Below are 23879 nucleotides of genomic sequence, written 5' to 3' on the forward strand. Positions count from 1 at the left end.
TATAATCTTTTCATACATATTCCCATTTCCCGCGTTTGGGATGTAACGTTAAGAACAGAGGACTGAGCCTTAAGAAGGTATAACCTCAATTGGCCCTCTTCTCTGCATAATGAAAAACGGGATGCAAGGACTTCCAGTCTCCGCTTCCTTACCTTTTTGTCGCCTACGATACGCAAGGAATTCATAGGGAGTATTCTTTCTTCCCTATCCCTCGGGAAACTTCCCACATATTCCTCACGTGTCGTAGAAGGCGACTAAAGAGGGCGGGAGCAGGGGTTAGAAATCCTCCTCCCCTTGCATTTAAACTTTCTAAAAAGGGAAACAGATGAAAGAGTCATGCGGGTAGTGCTAATCCTCCTCGAAGGCTCAGATTGATGTGTCTAAATGTGTGTGGATGTAACCAAGATGAGAAAAAAGGAGAGATTTGCAGTATGCTTGAGGAAAGGAACCTGGATGTTCTGGCTCCGAGTGAAAGCTCAAGCTTAAAGGGGAAGAGTGGTTTGGGAAAGTCTTGGGAGTAAAGTCAGTGGTTAGTGAGAGGAGAGGAGCAAGGGAAGGAGTAGCACTACTCCTAAAACGGGAGTGGTGGGAGTATGTGAAAGAGTGTACGAAAGTAAATTCTAAATTGATATGGGTAAAACTGAAAGTGGATGGAGAGAGAGATAGGTGAATATTGCTGGATATGCACCTGGGCGTGAGAAGAAATATCATAAGAGGTAAGTGTTTTGGGAGCAGCTGAGTGAGTGCTTTAGTAGTTTTGATGCACGAAACCGAGTTATGGTGATGGGTGATTTAAATGCAAAGGTGATTAATGTGGCAGTTGCGGGGATAATAGGTGTACAGGAGTGTTCAGTGTTGTAGATGGAAATGGTGAAGAGCTTGTAGATTTATGTGCTGAAAAAGGAATGATGATTGAAAATACCTGGTTTATAAAGAGAGATATACATAAGCATATGTATGTAAGTGGGAGAGATGGTAAGAGTGATTTATTGGATTACGTGTTAATTGATAGGCGCGCAAAGGAGAAACTTTTGGATGTGAATGTGCTGAACGGTGCAATTGGAGGGATATCTGATCATTATCTTATGGAGACGAAGGTGAAGATTCTTAGAGGTTTTCAGAAAAGAAAAGAGAAGGTTGGGGTGAACAGAGTGGTGAGAGTAAGTGAGCTTGGGAAGAAGACTTGTGTCAGGAACTACTAGTAGAGAAAAAGGTGAGAACAAATGACGTAAGGGGAGTGGGGGAGGAACGGGATGTATTTAGAAAAGAAGTGATGGCTTGCACAAAAGATGCTTGTGGCATGAGAAACGTGGGAGGTGGGCAGATTAGAAAGGGTAGAGAGTGGGGGAATGAAGAAGTAAGATTATTAGTAAAAGAAAAGAGAGAGGCATTTGGATTATTTTTGCAGGGAAATAATGCAAATGACTGGGAGATGTATAAAAGAAACAGGCAGGAAGTCAAGAGAAAGGTGCAACAGGCGAAAAAGAGGGTAGATTATAGTTGGGTTGAGAGAGTATCACTAAATTTTAGGTAGAATAAAAAGATGTTGGAAGGAGGTAAATGAAGTGCGTAAGTCAATGGAACAAATGGGAACATCAGTGAAGGGGGCACATGGTGAGATGATAACAAGTAGTTGTGATGTGAGAAGGAGATGGAGTGAGTATTTTAAAGGTTTGTTGAATGTGTTTGATGATAGAGTGGCAGATATAGGGTGTCTTGGTCGAGGAGGTGTGCAAAGTGAGAGGGTTAGGGAGAATGATTTGGTAAACAGAGAGGAGGTAGTAAAAGCTTTGCGGAAGATAAAAGCCTGCAAGGCAGCAGGTTTGGATGGTATTGCAGTGGAGTTTATTAAAAAAAAAACGGGTGACTGTATTGTTGACTCGTTGGTAAGGTTATTTGATGTATGTATGACTCATGGTGATGTGCCTGAGGATTTCCGGAATGCTTGCATAGTGCCATTGTACAAAGGCAAAGGGGATAAAATGAGTGCTTAAATTACAATGGTATAAGTTTGTTGAGTATTCCACTGCCAAATCCACTCCCAGATATCTAAAACACTTCACTTCCTCAAGTTTCTCTCCATTCAAACTTGCCTCACAATTGACTTTTCCCACAACCCTATTCTACCTAATAGCCTTACTATTATTAACATTTACTCTCACCTTTCTTCTTTCACATACTTTACTAAACTTAGTCATCAGCTTCTGTAGTTTCTCACCCGAATCAACCACCAGCTCTGTATGATCAGCGAATAACAACTGACTAAATTCCCAAGCTCTTTCATCCACAACAGACTATATACTTGCCCCTCTTTCCAAAAGTCTTGCATTCACCTCCCTAACAGCCCCATCCATAAACAAATTAAACAACCATAGAGACATCATGCACCCCTGTCGCAAACCGACACTCACTAAGAACCAATCACTTTTCTCTTTTCCTACTCGTACACACGTCTTACATCATCGATAAAAACTTTTCACTGCTTCTAATAACTGCCTTCTCTCACCAAGTATTATTAATACATTCCACAGAGCATCTCTATCAACTCTATCATATATTATCTCCAAATCCAAAAATGCTACATACAAAACAATTTTCTTTTCTAAGTATTTCTAACATACATTTTTCAATGCAAACACCTGATCCACAGATCCTCTACCATTTCTGAAACCACACTGCTCTTCCCCAATCTGATGCTCTGTACATGCCTTCACACTCTCAATCAATACCCTCCCATATAATTTCACAGGAATACTCAACAAACTTATACCTCTGTAATTTGAGCACTCACCTTTAGTCCTTTTGCCTTTGTACAGTGGCACTATGCATGCATTTCGAGAATCCTCAGGCATCTCACCATGAGTTATACATGCACTAGGTATTCTTACCAACCAGTCAACAACACAGTCACCCAATTGTTTAATAAATTCCACTGCAATACCATTCAAACCCACTGCCTTGTCAGCTTTCATCTCCTTGTTGGAGTTGGAAAGATAGAGAAAAAATGATTTTGAGTGATCGAGGCCTGGACATGCAGGAGAGTGAAAGGCGTGCAAGGAATAGAGTGAATTGGAGGAATGAGGTATAGCGGGGTCGAAATGATGTCAATGGATTGAACCAGGGCATTTGAAGCATCTATGGTGAACCATGGAAAGTTTTGTGGGGCCTGGATGTCGAAAGGGAGCTATAGTTTCGGTAAAATATACATGACAGCTAAACTCTCATTGTGACCGAATGTGGTCTTTCTTGTCTTTCCCTACCGGTACCTCGCGCACATGCGGCGGGAAGGGGTTCGTCATTCCATTTGTGGCGGGGTGGCGACGGATTGAACAAATGCAGCAAGTATGAATTATATACATATGTACATATGGATATGTCTATGTATGTATATATATATGTATACGTTGAAATGCATAGGTATGTATATGTGCGTGTGTGGATGTGTATATATATATATATATATATATATATATATATATATATATATATATATATATATATATATATATATATATATATATATATATATATATATATATATATGTGTGTGTGTGTGTGTGTGTGTGTGTGTGTGTGTATGAGTGCGTTAGGCCTTTCTTTCGTCTGTTTCCTTACGCTACCTCGCTAACGTGGGAGACAACGACAAATTATGATAATAGAAAATAATATATATAAATATATATATATATATATATATATATATATATATATATATATATATATATATATATATATATATATATATATATATATATATATATATATTCTTAATACCTTCCACAGAGCATCTCTATCAACTCTATCATATGCCTTCTCCAGATCCATAAATGCTACATACAAATCCATTTGCTTTTCTAAGTATTTCTCACATACATTCTTCAAAGCAAACACCTGATCCACAAATCCTCTACCACTTCTGAAACCACACTGCTCTTCCCCAATCTGATGCTCTGTACATGCCTTCACCCTCTCAATCAATACCCTCCCATATGATTTACCAGGAATACTCAACAAACTTATACCTACTTATACCTATACTTATATGGTGTGGGAGGAAAGTTCTTAGAAGCAGTGAAAAGTTTTTATCGAGAATGTAAGGCATGTGTACGTGTAGGAAGAGAGGAAAGTGATTGGTTCTCAGTGAATGTAAGTTTGCGGCAGGGGTGTGTGATGTCTCCATGGTTGTTTAATTTGTTTATGGATGGGGTTGTTAGGGAGGTAAATGCAAGAGTTATGGAAAGAGGGGCAAGTATGAAGTCTGTTGGGGATGAGAGAGCTTGGGAAGTGAGTCAGTTGTTGTTCGCTGATGATACAGCGCTGGTGGCTGATTCATGTGAGAAACTGCAGAAGCTGGTGACTGAGTTTGGTAAAGTGTGTGGAAGAAGAAAGTTAAGAGTAAATGTGAATAAGAGCAAGGTTATTAGGTACAGTAGGGTTGAGGGTCAAGTCAACTGGGAGGTGAGTTTGAATGGAGAAAAACTGGAGGAAGTGAAGTGTTTTAGATATCTGGGAGTGGATCTGGCAGCGGATGGAACCATGGAAGCGGAAGTGGATCATAAGGTGGGGGAGGGGGTGAAAATTCTGGGGGCCTTGAAGAATGTGTGGAAGTCGAGAACATTATCTCGGAAAGCAAAAATGGGTATGTTTGAAGGAATAGTGGTTCCAAAAATGTTGTATGGTTGCGAGGCGTGGGCTATGGATAGAGTTTTGCGCAGGAGGATGGATGTGCTGGAAATGAGATGTTTGAGGACAATGTGTGGTGTGAGGTGGTTTGATCGAGTGAGCAACGTAAGGGTAAGAGAGATGTGTGGAAATAAAAAGAGCGTGGTTGAGAGAGCAGAAGAGGGTGTTTTGAAGTGGTTTGGGCACATGGAGAGGATGAGTGAGGAAAGATTGACCAAGAGGATATATGTGTCGGAGGTGGAGGGAGCAAGGAGAAGAGGGAGACCAAATTGGAGGTGGAAAGATGAAGTGAAAAAGATTTTGTGTGATCGGGGCCTGAACATGCAGCAGTGTGAAAGGAGGGCAAGGAATAGAGTGAATTGGAGTGATGTGGTATACAGGGGTTGACGTGCTGTCAGTGGATTGAATCAAGGCATGTGAAGCGTCTGGGGTAAACCATGGAAAGCTGTGTAGGTATGTATATTTGCTGTGTGGACGTATGTATATACATGTGTATGGGGGGGGGTTGGGCCATTTCTTTCGTCTGTTTCCTTGCGCTACCTCGCAAATGCGGGAGACAGCGACAAAAAAAAAAAAAATATATATATACATATATATATATACATATATATATATATATATATATATATATATTTTTTGCTTTCCGAGATAATGTTCTCGACTTCCACACATTCTTCAAGGCCCCCAAAATTTTCGCCCCCTCCCCCACCCTATGATCCACTTCCGCTTCCATGGTTCCATCCGCTGCCAGATCCACTCCCAGATATCTAAAACACTTCACTTCCTCCAGTTTTTCTCCATTCAAACTCACCTCCCAATTGACTTGACCCTCAACCCTACTGTACCTAATAACCTTGCTCTTATTCACATTTACTCTTAACTTTCTTCTTCCACACACTTTACCAAACTCAGTCACCAGCTTCTGCAGTTTCTCACATGAATCAGCCACCAGCGCTGTATCATCAGCGAACAACAACTGACTCACTTCCCAAGCTCTCTCATCCCCAACAGACTTCATACTTGCCCCTCTTTCCAAAACTCTTGCATTTACCTCCCTAACAACCACATCCATAAACAAATTAAACAACCATGGAGACATCACACACCCCTGCCGCAAACCTACATTCACTGAGAACCAATCACTTTCCTCTCTTCCTACACGTACACATGCCTTACATCCTCGATAAAAACTTTTCACTGCTTCTAACAACTTTCCTCCCACACCATATATTCTTAATACCTTCCACAGAGCATCTCTATCAACTCTATCATATGCCTTCTCCAGATCCATAAATGCTACATACAAATCCATTTGCTTTTCTAAGTATTTCTCACATACATTCTTCAAAGCAAACACCTGATCCACACATCCTCTACCACTTCTGAAACCACACTGCTCTTCCCCAATCTGATGCTCTGTACATGCCTTCACCCTCTCAATCAATACCCTCCCATATAATTTACCATATAATGTGTGGAAGTCGAGAACATCATCTCGGAAAGCAAAAATGGGTATGTTTGAAGGAATAGTGGTTCCAACAATGTTGTATGGTTGCGAGGCTTGGGCTATGGATAGAGTTGTGCGCAGGAGGATGGATGTGCTGGAAATGAGATGTTTGAGGACAATGTGTGGTGTGAGGTGGCTTGATCGAGTGAGTAACGTAAGGGTAAGAGAGATGTGTGGAAATAAAAAGACCGTGGTTGAGAGAGCAGAAGAGGGTGTTTTTAAGTGGTTTGGGCACATGGAGAGGATGAGTGAGGAAAGATTGACCAAGAGGATATATGTGTCGGAGGTGGAGGGAGCAAGGAGAAGAGGGAGACCAAATTGGAGGTGGAAAGATGGAGTGAAAAAGATTTTGTGTGATCGGGGCCTGAACATGCAGGAGGGTGAAAGGAGGGCAAGGAATAGAGTGAATTGGAGCGATGTGGTATACCGGGGTTGACATGCTGTCAGTGGATTGAATCAAGGCATGTGAAGTGTCTGGGGTAAACCATGGAAAGCTGTGTAGGTATGTATATTTGCGTGTGTGGACGTATGTATATACATGTGTATGGGGGGGGTTGGGCCATTTCTTTCGTCTGTTTCCTTGCGCTACCTCGCAAACGCGGGAGACAGCGACAAAGTATAAGAAAAAAAAAAAAAGAATATATATATATATATATATATATATATATATATATATATATATATATATATATATATATATATATATACATATATATATAAATATATATATATATATATATATATATATATGTATATATATATATATATATATATATATATATATATATATATATATATATATATATATATATATATATATATATATATATACATATATATATATATATATATATATATATATATATATATATATATATATATATATATATATATATATATATATATATATATATATATACATATATATAATCCCTGGAGATAGGGGAGAAAGAATACTACCCACGCATTCCTCACGTGCCATAGAAGGCGACTAAAGGGGACGGGAGCGGGGGGCCAGAAACCCTCCCATCCTTGTATTTTAACTTTCTAAAAGGGGAAACAGAAGAAGGAGTCACGCGAGGAGTGCTCATCCTCCTCGAAGGCTCAAATTGGGGTGTCTAAATGTGTGTAGATGTAACCAAGATGAGAAAAAAGGAGAGATAGGTAGTATGTTTGAGGAAAGGAACCTGGATGTTTTGGCTCTGAGTGAAACGAAGCTCAAGGATAAAGGGGAAGAGTGGTTTGGGAATGTCTTGGGAGTAAAGTCAGGGGTTAGTGATAGGACAAGAGCAAGGGAAGGAGTATCACTACTCCTGAATCAGGAGTTGTGGGAGTATGTGATAGAGTGTAAGAAAATAAATTTTAGATTGACTTAGGTAAAACTGAAAGTTGATGGAGAGAGATGGGTGATTATTGGTGCATATGCACCTGGGCATGAGAAGAAAGTTCATGAGAGGCAAGTGTTTTGGGAGCAGCTGAATGAGTGTGTTAGTGGTTTTGTTGCACGAGACCGGGTTATAGTGATGGGTGATTTGAATGCAAAGGTGAGTAATGTGGCAGTTGAGGGAATAATTGGCATACATGGAGTGTTCAGTGTTGTCAATGGAAATGGTGAAGAGCTTGTAGATTTATATGCTGAAAAAGGGCTGGTGATTGGGAATGCCTGGTTTAAAAGGCGAAATATACATAAGTATACGTATATAAGTAGAAGAGATTGCCAGAGAGCGTTATTGGATTACGTGTTAATTGATAGACGCACGAAAGAGAGACTTTTGGATGTTAATGTGCTGAGGGTGCAACTGGAGGGATGTCTGATCATTATCTTTTGGAGGCGAAGGTGAAGATTTGTGGGGGTTTTCAGAAAAGATGAGAGAATGTTAGGGTGAAGAGAGTGGTGAGAGTAAGTGAGCTTGGGAAGGAGACTTTTGTGAGGAAGTACCAGGAGAGACTCAGTACAGAATGGAAAAAGGTGAGAACAAAGGAGGTAAGGGTAGTGGGGGAGGAATGGGATGTATTTAGGGAAGCAGTGTTGGCTTCCGCAAAAGATGTTTGTGGCATGAGAAGCGTGGGCGGTGGGTTGATTAGAAAAGGTAATGAGTGGTGGGATGAAGAAGGAAGATTATTAGTGAAAGAGAAGAGAGAGGCATTTGGACGATTTTTGCAGGGAAAAAATGCAAATGAGTGGGAGAGTTATAAAAGAAAGAGGCAGGAGGTCAAGAGAAAGGTGCAATAGGTGAAAAAGAGGGCCAAGGAGAGTTGGGGTGAGAGAGTATCATTAAATTTTAGGGAGAATAGAAAGATGTTTTGGAAGGAGGTAAATAAAGTGCGTAAGACAAGGGAGCAAATGGGAACTTCAGTGAGGGGGGCTAATGGAGAGGTGATAATAAGTAGTGGTGATGTGAGAAGTAGATGGAGTGAGTATATTGAAGGTTTGTTGAATGTGTTTGATGATAGAATGGCAGATATAGGGTGTTTTGGTCGAGGTGGTGTGCAAAGTGAGAGGGTAAGGGAAAATGATTTGGTAAACAGAGAAGATGTAGCAAAATCTTTGCGGAAGATGAGAGCTTCAAGGCCGTAGGTTTGGATGGAATTGCAGTGGAATTTATTAAAAAAGGAGTTGACTGTATTGTAGACTGGTTGGTAAGGAAATATATTGTATGTATGATTCATGATGACGTGCCTGACGATTGGCGGAATGCTTGCATAGTGCCATTGTACAAAGGCAAAGGGGATAAGAGTGAGTGCTCAAATTACAGAGGTATAAGTTTGTTGAGTATTCCTGGTAAATTATCTGGGAGGTTATTGATTGAGGGGGTGAAGGCATATACAGAGTATCAGATTGGGGAAGAGCAGTGTGGATTCAAAAGTGGTAGAGGATATGTGGATCAGGTGTTTCCTTTGAAGAATGTATGTGAGAAATACTTAGAAAAGCAAATGGATTTGTATGTACATTTATGGATCTTGAGAAGGCACATGATAGAGTTGATAGAGATGCTCTGTGGAAGGTATTAAGAATATATGGTGTGGGAGGCAAGTTGTTAGAAGCAGTGAAAAGTTTTTATCGAGGATGTAAGGCATGTGTACCTGTAGGAAGAGAGGAAAGTGATTGGTTCTCAGTGAATGTAGGTCTGCGGCAGGGGGGTGTGATGTCTCTATGGTTGTTTAATTTGTGTATGGATGGGGTTGTTCGGGAGGTTAACGCAAGAGTTTTGGAAAGAGGGGCAAGTATGCAGAGTATTGTGGATGAGAGAACTTGGGAAGTGAGTCAGTTGTTGTTCGCTGATGATACAGCACTGGTGGCTGATTCATGTAAGAAACTGAAGAAGCTGGTGACTAAGTTTGGTAAAGTGTGTGAAAGAAGAAATTTGAGAGTAAATTTGAATAAGAGCAAGGTTATTAGGTACAGTAGGGTTGAGGGTCAAGGAAATTGGGAGTTAAGATTGAATGGAGAAAAACTGGAGGAAGTAAGGTGTTTTTAGATACCTGGGAGTTCATCTGGCAACAGATGGAACCATGGAAGCGGGAGTGAATTATAGGGTGGTGGAGGGGGCGAAAATTCTGGGAGCCTTGAAGAATGTTTGGAAGTCGAGAACATTATCTCGGATAGCAAAAATGGTATGTTTGAAGAAATAGTGGTTCCAACAGTGTTGTATGGTTGCGAGGCGTGGGCAATGGATAGAGTTGTGCGCAGGAGGGTGAATGTGCTGGAAATGCGATGTTTGAGGACAATATGCGGTGTGAGGTGGTTTGATCGAGTAAGTAATGTAAGGGTAAGAGAGATGTGTGAAAATAAAAAGTGTGTGGTTGAGAGAGCAGAAGAGGGTGTTTTGAAATAGTTTGGTCACATGGAGAGAATGAGTGAGGAAATATTGATTAAGAGGATATATGTGTCTAAGGTGGAGGGAACGTGGAGAAGTGGGAGACCAAATTTGAGGTGGAAAGATAGAATGAAAAAGATTTTGAGTGATCGTGGCCTGAACATGTAGGAGGGTGAAAAGCGTGCAAGGAATAGAGTGAATAAGAACGATATGGTATAACGGAGTCGACGCGCTGTCAGTGGATTGAACCAGGGTATGTGAAGCGTCTAGGGTAAACTATGGAAAGTTCTGTGGGGCCTGGATATGGAAAGGGTGCTGTAGTTTCGGTGCATTATTATATGACAGCTAGAGACTGAGTGTGAACGAATGGGTAATTTGTTGTCTTTTCCGAGCGCTACCTCGCACACATGAGGGGGGAAGGGGTTGTTATTCCATGTGTGGCAAGGTGGCGATGGAAATATTTGTATATATATATATATATATATATATATATATATATATATATATATATATATATATATATATATATATATTTTTTTTTTAATACTATTCGCTATTTCCCGCGATAGCGAGGCAGCGTTAAGAACAGAGGACTGGGCCTTTGAGGGAATATCCTCACCTGGAACTCTTCTCTGTTCCTTCTTTTGGAAAATTAAAAAAAAAAAAAAAAAAAAAACGAGAGGGGAGGATTTCCAGCACCCCGCTCCCTTCCCTTTTAGTCGCCTTCTACGACACGCAGGGAATACGTTGGAAGTATTCTTTCTCCCCTATCCCCAGGGATAAAATATATATATATATATATATATATATATATATATATATATATATATATATATATATATATATATATATATATATATATATATATATATATATATTGGGAGGTGAGTTTGAATGGAGAAAAACTGGAGGAAGTGAAGTGTTTTAGATATCTGGGAGTGGATCTGGCAGCGGATGGAAACATGGAAGCGGAAGTGGATCATACGATGGGGGAGGGGGCGAGAATTCTGGGGGCCTTGAAGAATGTGTGGAAGTCGAGAATATTATCTCGGAAAGCAAAAATGGGTATGTTTGAAGGAATAGTGGTTCCAACAATGTTGTATGGTTGCGAGGCGTGGACTATGGATAGAGTTGTGCGCAGGAGGATGGATGTGCTGGAAATGAGATGTTTGAGGACAATGTGTGGTGTGAGGTGGTTTGATCGAGTAAGTAACGTAAGGGTAAGAGAGATGTGTGGAAATAAAAAGAGCGTGGTTCAGAGAGCAGAAGAGGGTGTTTTGAAATGGTTTGGTCACATGGAGAGAATGAGTGAGGAAAGATTGACCAATAGGATATATGTGTCGGAGGTGGAGGGAAAGAGGAGAAGAGGGAGACCAAATTGGAGGTGGAAAGATGGAGTGAAAAAGATTTTGTGTGATCGGGGCCTGAACATGCAGGAGGGTGAAAGGAGGGCAAGGAATAGAGTGAATTGGAGCGATGTGGTATACCGGGGTTGACGTGCTGTCAGTGGATTGAATCAAGGCATGTGAAGCGTCTTTGGTAAACCATGGAAAGCTGTGTAGGTATGTATATTTGCGTGTGTGGACGTATGTATATACATGTGTATGGGGGTGGGTTGGGCCATCTCTTTCGTCTGTTTCCTTGCGCTACCTCGCAAACGCGGGAGACAGCGACAAAGCAAAAAAAGAAAAAAAAAAAAAATATATATATATATATATATATATATATATATATATATATATATATATATATATATATATATATATATATATATATTTTTTTTTTATTATACTTTGTCGCTGTCTCCCGGGTTTGCGAGGTAGCGCAAGGAAACAGACGAAAGAAATGGCCCAACCCCCCCCCCATACACATGTATATACATACGTCCACACACGCAAATATACATACCTAGACAGCTTTCCATGGTTTACCCCAGACGCTTCACATGCCCTGCTTCAATCCACTGACACCACGTCAACCCCGTTGTACCACATCGCTCCAATTCACTCTATTCCTTGCCCTCCTTTCACCCTCCTGCATGTTCAGGCCCCGACCACACAAAATCTTTTTCACTCCATCTTTCCACCTCCAATTTGGTCTCCCTCTTCTCCTTGTTCCCTCCACCTCCGACACATATATCCTCTTGGTCAATCTTTCCTCACTCATCCTCTCCATGTGCCCAAACCACATCAAAACACCCTCTTGTGCTCTCTCAACCACGCTCTTTTTATTTCCACACATCTCTCTTACCCTTACGTTACTCACTCGATCAAACCACCTCACACCACACATTGTCCTCAAACATCTCATTTCCAGCACATCCATCCTCCTGCGCACAACTCTATCCATAGCCCACGCCTCGCAACCATACAACATTGTTGGAACCACTATTCCTTCAAACATACCCATTTTTGCTTTCCGAGATAATGTTCTCGACTTCCACACATTCTTCAAGGCCCCCAGGATTTTCGCCCCCTCCCCCACCCTATGATCCACTTCCGCTTCCATGGTTCCATCCGCTGCCACATCCACTCCCAGATATCTAAAACACTTCACTTCCTCCAGTTTTTCTCCATTCAAACTCACCTCCCAATTGACTTGACCCTCAACCCTACTGTACCTAATAACCTTGCTCTTATTCACATTTACTGTTAACTTTCTTCTTCCACACACTTTTCCAAACTCAGTCACCAGCTTCTGCAGTTTCTCACATGAATCAGCCACCAGCGCTGTATCATCAGCGAACAACAACTGACTCACTTCCCAAGCTCTCTCATCCCCAACAGACTTCATACTTGCCCCTCTTTCCAAAACTCTTGCATTTACCTCCCTAACAACCCCATCCATAAACAAATTAAACAACCATGGAGACATCACACACCCCTGCCGTAAACCTACATTCACTGAGAACCAATCACTTTCCTCTCTTCCTACACGTATGGCATGTGTACATATATATATATATATATACATATATATATATATATATATATATATATATATATATATATATATATATATATATATATATATATATATATATATATATATATATATATATATATATATATATAATTCATACTATCTGCCTTTATTCATTCTCATCGCCACCCCGCCACACAACCCCCACCATTGCACGTGCGCGAGGTACCGCTAGGAAAAGACAACAGAGGCCCCATTCGCTCACACTCAGTCTCTAGCTGTCATGTATGATGCACTAAAACCACAGCACCCTTTCCGCATCCAGGACCCACAGAAGTTTCCCTGGTTTACCCCTGACTCTTGACAAGCTCTGGTTCAATCCATTGACAGCAAGTCGACCCCGGTATGCTACATCGCTCCAGTTCAATCTATTCCTTGAATGCCTTTCAGCCTCCTTCATCTTTTTCACTTTATCTTCTCCTCGTTCCACTTCTCCTTCCCTTCACCTCTGACATATATATCCTCCTAGTCAATCTTTCCTCACTCATTCTCTCCACATGACCAAACCATTTCAAAACACCCTCTTCTGCTCACCCAATCACACTCTTTTAATTATCACACATCTCTGTTACCCCTATTATCATTCACTCGATCAAACCACTTCACACCACATATATTGTCCTCAAACATCTCATCAGCACATCCACCCTCCTCTGCACAACTCTATTTATGGCCCACGCTTCGCAACCGTATAGCATTGTTGGAACCACTATTCATTCAAATATCTTCATTTTTGCTTTCCGAGATAATGTTCTCGACTTCACACATTCTTTAACGCTCCCAGAACTTTCGCCCCCACTCCCACCCTATGATTTATTTCCGCTTCCATGATTCCATCCGCTGCAAAATCTACTCCTAGATATCTAAAACACTTCACTTTCTAAAGTTTTTCTCCATTCAAACTTACCTCCCAATTGACTTGTCCTTCAACCCTATTGCACCTAATAACCTTGCTCTTATTCACATTTTTCTCTAAGCTTTCTTCTTTCACACGTTTTACCAAATTCAGTCACTAGCTTCTGCAGTTTCTCACACGAATCAGCCACCAGCGCTGTATCATCAGCGAACAACAACTGACTCCCTTCCCAAGCTCTTTCATCCACAACAGACTGCATAGTTGCCCCTCTTCCCAAAACTCTTGTATTCACCTCCCTAACAACCAAATCCATAAACAAATTAAACAACCATGGAGACATCAAACACCCCTGCCGCAAACCAACACTTACTGAGAACCAATCACTTTCCTCTTCCTACACGTACACATGCCTTACATCCTCGATTAAAACTTTTCACTGCTTCCAACTTGCCCCCTATATCATATATTCTTAATTCCTTTAACAGAGCATCTCTATCAACTTTTTCATATGCATTCTCCAGATCTATTAATGGTACATACGAATCCATTTGTTTTTCTGAATATTTCTCACATATATTCCTCAAAGCAAACACCTGATCCACACATCCTCTACCACCTCTGAAACAACACTGCTCTTCCCCAATCTGAAGCTCTGTACATGCCTTCACCCTCTCAATCAATACCCTCCCATATCATTTCCCAGGAATACTCAACAAACTTATACCTTTGTGATCTGAGTACTCACTTTTATCCCCTTTGCCTTTGTACAATGTCCCTATGCAAGCATTTCTCCAATCCTCAGGCACCTCACAATGAGTCATACATATTATTAAATAACCAGTCAACAATACAGTCAACCCCTTTTTTAATAAATTCCACTACAATACCATACAAACCTGCTTCTTTGCCGGCTCTCATCTTCCGCAAAGCTTTTAGTACCTCTTCTCTGTTTACCAAATTATTTTCCCTTACCCTTTCACTTAGCACACCACCTCGACCAAAAGCACCCTATATCTGCCGCTCTATCATCAAACACATTCAACAAACCTTCAAAATAGTCACTCCATCTCCTTTTCACATCACCACTACTTGTTATCACCTCCCCATTAGCCCCCTTCACTGAAGTTCCCATTTGTTCACCTCTCTCACGCACTTTGTTGGCCTCCTTCCAAAACATCTTTTTATTATCATTAGAATTTTATGATACTCTCCCACCCCAACTCTCATTTGCCCTCTTTTTCACCTCTTGCACCTTTCTCTTGACCTCCTGCCTCTTTCTTTTATACATCTCCCAGTCATCTGCATTATTTTCCTGCAAAAATCGTCTAAATGTCTTTCTCTTCTCTTTCACTAATAATCTTACTTCTTCATCTCACCTCTCACTACCCTTTCTAGTCTGCCCACTTCCCACGCTTTTCATGCCACAAGCATCCATTGCGCAGGCCATCACTGCTTCCCTAAATACATCCCATTCCTCCCCCAATCCCTTTACGTCCTTTTGTTCTCATCTTTTTTCCATTCTGCACTCAGTCTCTCCTGGTACTTCCTCACACAAGTCTACTTTCTAAGCTCACTTACTCTCACTACTCTCTTTACACCAACATTCTCTCTTTTTTTTCTGAAAACCTCTACAGATCTTCACCTTCACCTCCAAAAGTTAATGATCAGACATCCCTCCAGTTGCACCTCTCAGCACATTATTATCCAAAAGTCTCCCTTTCGCCTGCCTATCAATTAACACGTAATTCATTAAGGATCTCTGGCCATCTCTCCTACTTACATACGTATGCTTATGTAATTCTCTCTTTTTAAACCAGGTATTTCCAATCACCAGTCCTTTTTCAGCACATAAATATACAAGCTCTTCACTATTTCCATTTACAACACTGAACACCCATGTATACCAATTATTCCCTCAACTGCTTCATTACTCACCTTTACATTCAAATCACCCATCACTATAACCCGGTCTCGTGCATGAAAACTACTAATACACTCACTCACATGCTCCCAAAACACTTGCCTCTCATGATCTTTCTTCTCATGCTCAGGTGCATATGCACCAATAATCACCCTTCTCTCTCCATCTACTTTCAGTTTTACCCATATCAATCGATAGTGTACTTTCTTACACCGTATCACATATTCCCATCACTCCTGTTTCAGGAGTAGCGCTAGTCTTTCCCTTGCTCTTGTCCTCTCACTAACCCCTGACTTTACTATCAAGACATTCCCAAACCACTCTTCCCCTTATCCTTGAGCTTCTTTTCACTCAGAGCCAAAACATCCAGGTTTCTTTCCTCAAAAATACTACCTATCTCTTCTTTTTTCTTATCTTGGTTACATCCACACACATTTACACACCTCAATCAGAGCCTTCGGGGAGGATGAGCACTCCCCGTGTGACTCCTTCTTCTGTTTTATTAAGATACAAGGATGGGAGGGTTTCTGGCCCCCCCGCTCTCGTCCCCTTTATTCGGCTTCTACGACACGTGAGAAATGCGTGGGAAGTATTCTTTCACCCCAATCCCCAGAGGTATATATATATATATATATATATATATATATATATATATATATATATATATATATATATATATATATATATATATATATATAATATATATATATATATATATATATATATATATATATATATATATATATATATATATATATATATATATATATATATATATATATATATATATATATACATATATATATATATATATATTTTTTTTTATTTTTTTTTTTTTTTTATACTTTGTCGCTGTCTCCCGCGTTTGCGAGGTAGCGGAAGGAAACAGACGAAAGAAATGGCCCAACCCCCCCCATACACATGTACATACACACGTCCACACACACAAATATACATACCTACACAGCTTTCCATGGTTTACCCCGGACGCTTCACATGCCTTGATTCAATCCACTGACAGCACGTCAACCCCTGTATACCACATCGCTCCAATTCACTCTATTCCTTGCCCTCCTTTCACCCTCCTGCATGTTCAGGCTCCGATCACACAAAATCTTTTTCACTCCATCTTTCCACCTCCAATTTGGTCTCCCACTTCTCCTCGTTCCCTCCACCTCCGACACATATTTCCTCTTGGTCAATCTTTCCTCACTCATTCTCTCCATGTGCCCAAACCATTTCAAAACACCCTCTTCTGCTCTCTCAACCACGCTCTTTTTATTTCCACACATCTCTCTTACCCTTACGTTACTTACTCGATCAAACCACCTCACACCACACATTGTCCTCAAACATCTCATTTCCAGCACATCCATCCTCCTGCGCACAACTCTATCCATAGCCCACGCCTCGCAACCATACAACATTGTTGGAACCACTATTCTTTCAAACATACCCATTTTTTCTTTCCGATATAGTGTTCTCGACTTCCACACATTCTTCAGGGCTCCCAGAATTTTCTTACTTTCAGAATTTTCTTACTTCCTCCAATTTTTCTCCATATATATATATATATATATATATATATATATATATATATATATATATATATATATATATATATATATATATAGTTTTTTTTTCATACTATTCGCCATTTCCCGCATTTGCGAGGTAGCGTTATATATATATATATATATATATATATATATATATATATATATATATATATATATATGATCATTATCTTGTGGAGGCTAAGGTGAAGATTTGTATGGGTTTTCACAAAAGAAGAGTGAATGTTGGGGTGAAGAGGGTGGTGAGAGTAAGTGAGCTTGGGAAGGAGACTTGTATAAGGAAGTACCAGGAGAGACTGAGTACACAATGGAAAATGGTGAGAACAATGGAAGTAAGGGGAGTGGGGGAGGAATGGGATCTGGAGAAGGCATACGATAGAGTTGATAGAGATGCTCTGTGGAAGGTATTAAGAATATATGGTGTGGGAGGCAAGTTGTTAGAAGCAGTGAAAAGTTTTTATCGAGGATGTAAGGCATGTGTACGTGTAGGAAGAGAGGAAAGTGATTGGTTCTCAGTGAATGTAGGTTTGCGGCAGGGGTGTGTGATGTCTCCATGGTTGTTTAATTTGTTTATGGATGGGGTTGTTAGGGAGGTGAATGCAAGAGTTTTGGAAATAGGGGCAAGTATGAAGTCTGTTGTGGATGAGAGAGCTTGGGAAGTGAGTCAGTTGTTGTTCGCTGATGATACAGCGCTGGTGGCTGATTCATGTGAGAAACTGCAGAAGCTGGTGACTGAGTTTGGTAAAGTGTGTGAAAGAAGAAAGTTAAGAGTAATGTGAATAAGAGCAAGGTTATTAGGTACAGTAGGGTTGAGGGTCAAGTCAATTGGGAGGTGAGTTTGAATGGAGAAAAACTGGAGGAAGTAAAGTGTTTTAGATATCTGGGAGTGGATCTGGCAGCGGATGGAACCATGGAAGCGGAAGTGGATCATAGGATGGGGGAGGGGGCGAAATTCTGGGAGCCTTGAAGAATGTGTGGAAGTCGAGAACATTATCTCGGAAAGCAAAAATGGGTATGTTTGAAGGAATAGTGGTTCCAACAATGTTGTATGGTTGCGAGGCGTGGGCTATGGATAGAGTGGTGCGCAGGAGGATGGATGTGCTGGAAATGAGATGTTTGAGGACAATGTGTGGTGTGAGGTGGTTTGATCGAGTAAGTAACGTAAGGGTAAGAGAGATGTGTGGAAATAAAAAGAGCGTGGTTGAGAGAGCAGAAGAGGGTGTTTTGAAATGGTTTGGGCACATGGAGAGAATGAGTGAGGAGAGATTGACCAAGAGGATATATGTGTCGGAGGTGAAGGGAACGAGTAGAAGAGGGAGACCAAATTGGAGGTGGATAGATGGAGTGAAAAAGATTTTGTGTGATCGGGGCCTGAACATGCAGGAGGGTGAAAGGAGGGCAAGGAATAGAGTGAATTGGAGCGATGTGGTATACCGGGGTTGACGTGCTGTCAGTGGATTGAATCAGGGCTTGTGAAGCGTCTGGGGTAAACCATGGAAAGCTGTGTAGGTATGTATATTTGCGTGTGTGGACGTATGTATATACATGTGTTTGGGGGTGGGTTGGGCCATTTCTTTCGTCTGTTCCCTTGCGCTACCTCGCAAACGCGGGAGACAGCGACAAAGTATAATAAAATATATAAATGTATATATATATGTAGACAAAGAGACATCTTCTTTCGCCTCATGGGGGAATTTGTCAAGGATAGGTGAACTATGCTTATTGGAAAGAAAATGGGTGATACTTCTCAAGGGACGAATAAGAAATATGAAGTGCCTGAAATCTAAGAAGTGATTTTGTGACGAGGAATTGCTGGAACTTAGGACTTCTTTCTTTCTAAACAGCCCTGACTGTTAACCATCAGTAAAGTACGTGGCATTGAAGGGTTTCATCAGACATTTGATGTTAATCACAATCTCTCATCCCTTATCGGTAAGTTAAAGAACTGTTAGCTTCACTATGGCAGGGATACCACATCACAGGGGTTTGGTATGTCCAGATACCTCAATAGGTCAAACTATATCAAAATGAGTCCTTATAAGTAAGCCATACACGGCTTGATTATACTCTCCCAAAGACTTCTCTGAGGCTGGAGACTGGTGGTGGGAGCGGCTGGTGCTTGGGGTGTGGATGATGATGACCCTGGTGTTGACAAGGAGCTACGCCGGCAATCTTGTATCCTATTTAGCCGTGAGACACATCCCACAACATTACCAATCCCTTCGCGATGTATTGGACGACCAAGCAGCATCAATCATATGGCAGCGCGACTCCTCGACTGAACAATATATTCGTGTAAGCCACTTATAGATCTATTATGTCCTGTATCAGTAAGGACAGTAAGGTACCACCATTGGAGGTGGAAGGATGGAGTAAGAAAGATTTTGAGCGATCGGGGCCTGAACATACAGGAGGGTGAAAAGTGTGCAAGATATAGAGTGAATTAGAACAATATATGGTATACAGGGGTCCACATCCTGATGACTGAGTGAAGCAGGGCATGTGAAACGTCTGGGGTAAACCATGGAAAGGTCTACTGGACCTGGATAGGGATAGGGAGGTGTAGTTTGTGTGCATCACACATGACAGTTAGAGACTAAGTGTAAAAGAATGTGGACATTATTTTCTGCTGTCCGTGCGCTGAATATTTTCGTCCATAAACGTTTATGTATAAATATATATTTGTGTGTATACGAGTGGAAGGGCATTAATATATAACCATGGTTCCATCTGCTACTAAATCCACTCCCAGATATCTAAAACATTTCACTTTCTCCAGTTTTTCTCCATTTAAACTTACCTCCCAATTTACTTGTCACTCAGCCCAACTCAACCTAATTACCTCTGCCCTTATTCACATTTACTCTCAGCTTTCTTTTTTCACACACTATCAAATTCAGTCACCAACTTCTGCAGTTTCTCACCCGAATCAGCTACCAGCGCTGTATCATCAGCGAACAAGAACTGACTCACTTCCAAAGCCCTCTCGTCCACAACAAACTGCATACTTGCCCCTCTCTCCAAAACTCGTGCATTCACCTCCCTAACAACCCCATCCATAAACAAATTAAACAACCATGGAAACATCCTGCACCCCTGCCGCAAACCGACATTCACTGGGAACAAATCACTTTCCTCTCTTCCTACTCGTGAAAATGCCTTGCATCCTCGATAAAAAATTTTCACTTCTTCTAGCAACTTACCTTCCAAACCTTATACTCTTAATGTCTTCCACAAAGCATCTCTATCAACTCTGTCATATACCTTCTCCAGATCCATAAATTCTACATAAAAATTCATCTGTTTTTCTGAGTGTTTCTCTCACACAATCTTCAGAGCAAACACCTGATCCACACATCCTCTACCAGTTCAGAAACCACACTGCTCTTCCCAAATCTGATGCTCCGTACATGCCTTTACACTCTCAACCAATACCCTCCCATATTACTTCCCTGGAATACTCAACACACTTATACCTCGATAATTGCAACACCCACCATTATCCCCTTTGCTTTTGTACAATGGCACTATGCATGCATTCCGCCAATCCTCAGACACTTCATCATGATCCATACATCCATTGAATATCCTGACCAACCAGTCAACAACACAGTCACCCCCTTTTTTAATAAATTTCCCTGCAATACCATCCAAAACCAGCCGCCTTGCCGGCTTTGTTCTTCCAAAAAGCTTTCAATACCTCTTATCTGTTTACCAGACCATTTTCCCTGAACCTCTCACTTTGCACACCACCTCGACCAAAACACCTTATATCTGCCATTCTATCCTCAAACACATTCAACAAACCTTCAAAATACTCACTCCATATCCTTTTCACTTCACCACTACTTCTTATCAACTCCCCATTAGTCCCCTTCACCGATGTTCCCATTTGTTCTTTTGTCTCACGCACTTTATTTAACTCCTTCCAAAACATCTTTAAATTCTCCCTAAAATTTAATGATACTCTCTCACCCCAACTCTCGTTTGCCCTCTTTTTCAGATCTTGCATCTTTCTCTTGAACTTCTGCAGCTTCCTTTTGTACATTTCCCAGTCATTTGCACTACTTCCCTTCAAAAATCGTCCAAATGCCACTCTTTTCTCTTCCACTTACAATCTTACCTCTTCATCCTACTACTCGCTACCCTTTCTAATCTGCCCACCTCCCACGCCTCTCATGCCACAAGCATCTTTTGGGCAAGCCATCACTGCTTTCCTAAATGCATCCCATTACTCCCCCTCTCCCCTTACGTCATTTCTTCTCACCTTTAGCCATTCTGCGCTCAATATCTCCTGGTACTTCCTGACACAAGTCTCCTTCCCAAGCTCACTTACTCTCACCACTCTCTTCTCTCCAACATTGTCTCTTCTTTTCTGGAAACCTATTCAAATCTTGAACTTCGCGTCCACAAGAGAGTAATCAGACATCTCTCCAGCTGCCCCTCTCAGCACATTAACGTTCAAAAATCTCTCTTTTACACGTCTATTAACACAATCCAATAACGCCCTCTGTCCATCTCTCCTACTCACATATGTATGCTTTTGTATATCTCTCTTTTCAAACCAGATATTCCCAGTCACCAGTCCCCCCTCAGCACACAAATCCACAAGCTCTTCACCACTTACATTTACAACACTGAACACTCCATGAACTCACCTTTGCATTCAAATCGCCCATCACTATAACCCGGTCTTGTGCATCAAAGCTGCTACCATACTCACTCAGCTCCTAAAACACTTGCCATTCATGATCTTTCTTCTCATGACCAGGTGCATAGGCACCAATAATCACCCATCTCTCTCTGTTCACTTTCAGGTTTACCCACATCAACCTAGAGTTTATTTTCTTACACTGTAACACATAATCCCAGAACTCCTGATTCAGGAAGAGTGCTACTCCGTCTTTGCTCTTGTCTTCTCACCAACCCCCGACTTCACTCCCAAGACATTTCCAAACCACTCTTCCCCTTTACCCTTGAGCTTCGTTTCACTCAGAGCCTAAACATCCAGGTTCCTTTCCTCAAACATAGTACTTATATCTTATTTTTTCTCATCTTGGTTACATACACACACATTTAGACACCCCAGTCTTAGCCTTCGAGGCGGATGAGCACACCTCGCATGACTCCATCTTCTGTTTCCCTTTTAGAAATCTTAATACATGGAGGGGGGCTCCAGCCCACCGCTCCCGCCCCCTTTAGTCGCCTTTTATGACACGCGGGGAACATGTGGGAAGAATTTTTTCCCTTATCTGTGATAATTTTGCGATGGGTAAATTGCACTTCAGTGGGAATTCACATGATTCTTTCAAACCTCTCAATACACACCGTGTTTCACGAAGACAAACCACATCACCAAGCATAATCATTTCTTACGCTACAAATAACAGCATCAGCACAGGACTTGTACATCCTGTTATCGCCATGCCAGAAAACACACTGACCTGACCGTTGATATATCAGGGGGTGCGGTGCTTTGTTTGAATGAATCATATAATGTATATAAATCATCAGATGAATGCTTATTATCATAATATTTCCTAAAAAACATATTGTTATTCACTATGTTTCAATCCTTATCTCATTTGTGAGACATCTGGAGCCTTAAGTATTAGTAGGGTCTGTATGAGAAAACTTGCCTTCATCAAATGTTATGAATTAAGGGAAAATATGAAACATAAATAGTTTTTCCGTACGTCATTATTCAATTTCTTTAAGAATTTGCTGTGGATTTTATCATAATCTTTCCTTTGTTTAGGAGAAAGATTACGGTATACTGAAGGAGCTGGCCAGCATGCAGGGCGAAGGTCGAATCAAGAGAAAGAAAGTGGATGAACTCTTCCGCAGCATCGACACGCTGGTGAGACAGGGTGACCACGTCCTCACTGTGTATGAGGACTTCCTCATCATCTTACTTGGTCAACATTTCTCAAAAACAGGTCATTATGTGCCGAGTAATCTTTATATCACTTGATCTCCGATAAACATATTTTCTTTGTGCATTACTTTCATCAAGAGTTTTAGTAGTTACTGGGGAACAAGGAGAAATAATACTGATTACCTACCTCCTGTATGCTGTTGCGGGCGACCAAGACAGGATAGAGCGGGTGACTATAAATCTTCCTCTTAAGTAATACTGTATTTCAAAAGGGAAACTTAAGGAGCCCAGGTTTGAAATTTCTTCCATGGATCAGTCTTCTTTTTCTAACGCTACCTTGCCAATGAGGAAAATAGTTAACAGATGGAAAAGAGAGAGAGAGAGAGAGAGAGAGAGAGAGAGAGAGAGAGAGAGAGAGAGAGAGAGAGAGAGAGAGAGAGAGAGAGAGAGAGAGAGAGAGAGAGAGAGAGAGAGAGAGAGAGAGGTGAAATGGTTTGGACATATGGAGACAATAAATGAGTCTTGAAAAATGTGTTGAAGCCGAGAATATTATATCGGAAAACAAAAATGGGTATGTTTGAAGGAATAGTGGTTCCAATAATGTTGTATGGTTGCGAGGCGTGGGATATGGATAGAGTTGTGCGGAGGAGGGTGGAT

General features: G+C 41.0%; 1 protein-coding gene across 1 annotated transcript in view; it reads left to right on the top strand.

Moving 5' to 3' along the window:
- Nucleotides 1–23879, top strand: part of LOC139763323 (probable glutamate receptor) — a 239562-nt gene that overhangs the window by 114414 nt on the left and 101269 nt on the right. Inside the window, exons 7-8 of the mRNA XM_071689344.1 lie at nucleotides 19440–19639; nucleotides 23103–23283. Of these exons, the coding sequence (XP_071545445.1) occupies nucleotides 19440–19639; nucleotides 23103–23283 (381 nt within the window). The remainder of the gene's footprint in view (nucleotides 1–19439; nucleotides 19640–23102; nucleotides 23284–23879) is intronic.

This window comes from Panulirus ornatus, chromosome 46 (assembly GCF_036320965.1).
Source record: "Panulirus ornatus isolate Po-2019 chromosome 46, ASM3632096v1, whole genome shotgun sequence".
In the NCBI taxonomy this organism is placed as follows: Eukaryota; Metazoa; Arthropoda; class Malacostraca; order Decapoda; family Palinuridae; genus Panulirus; species Panulirus ornatus.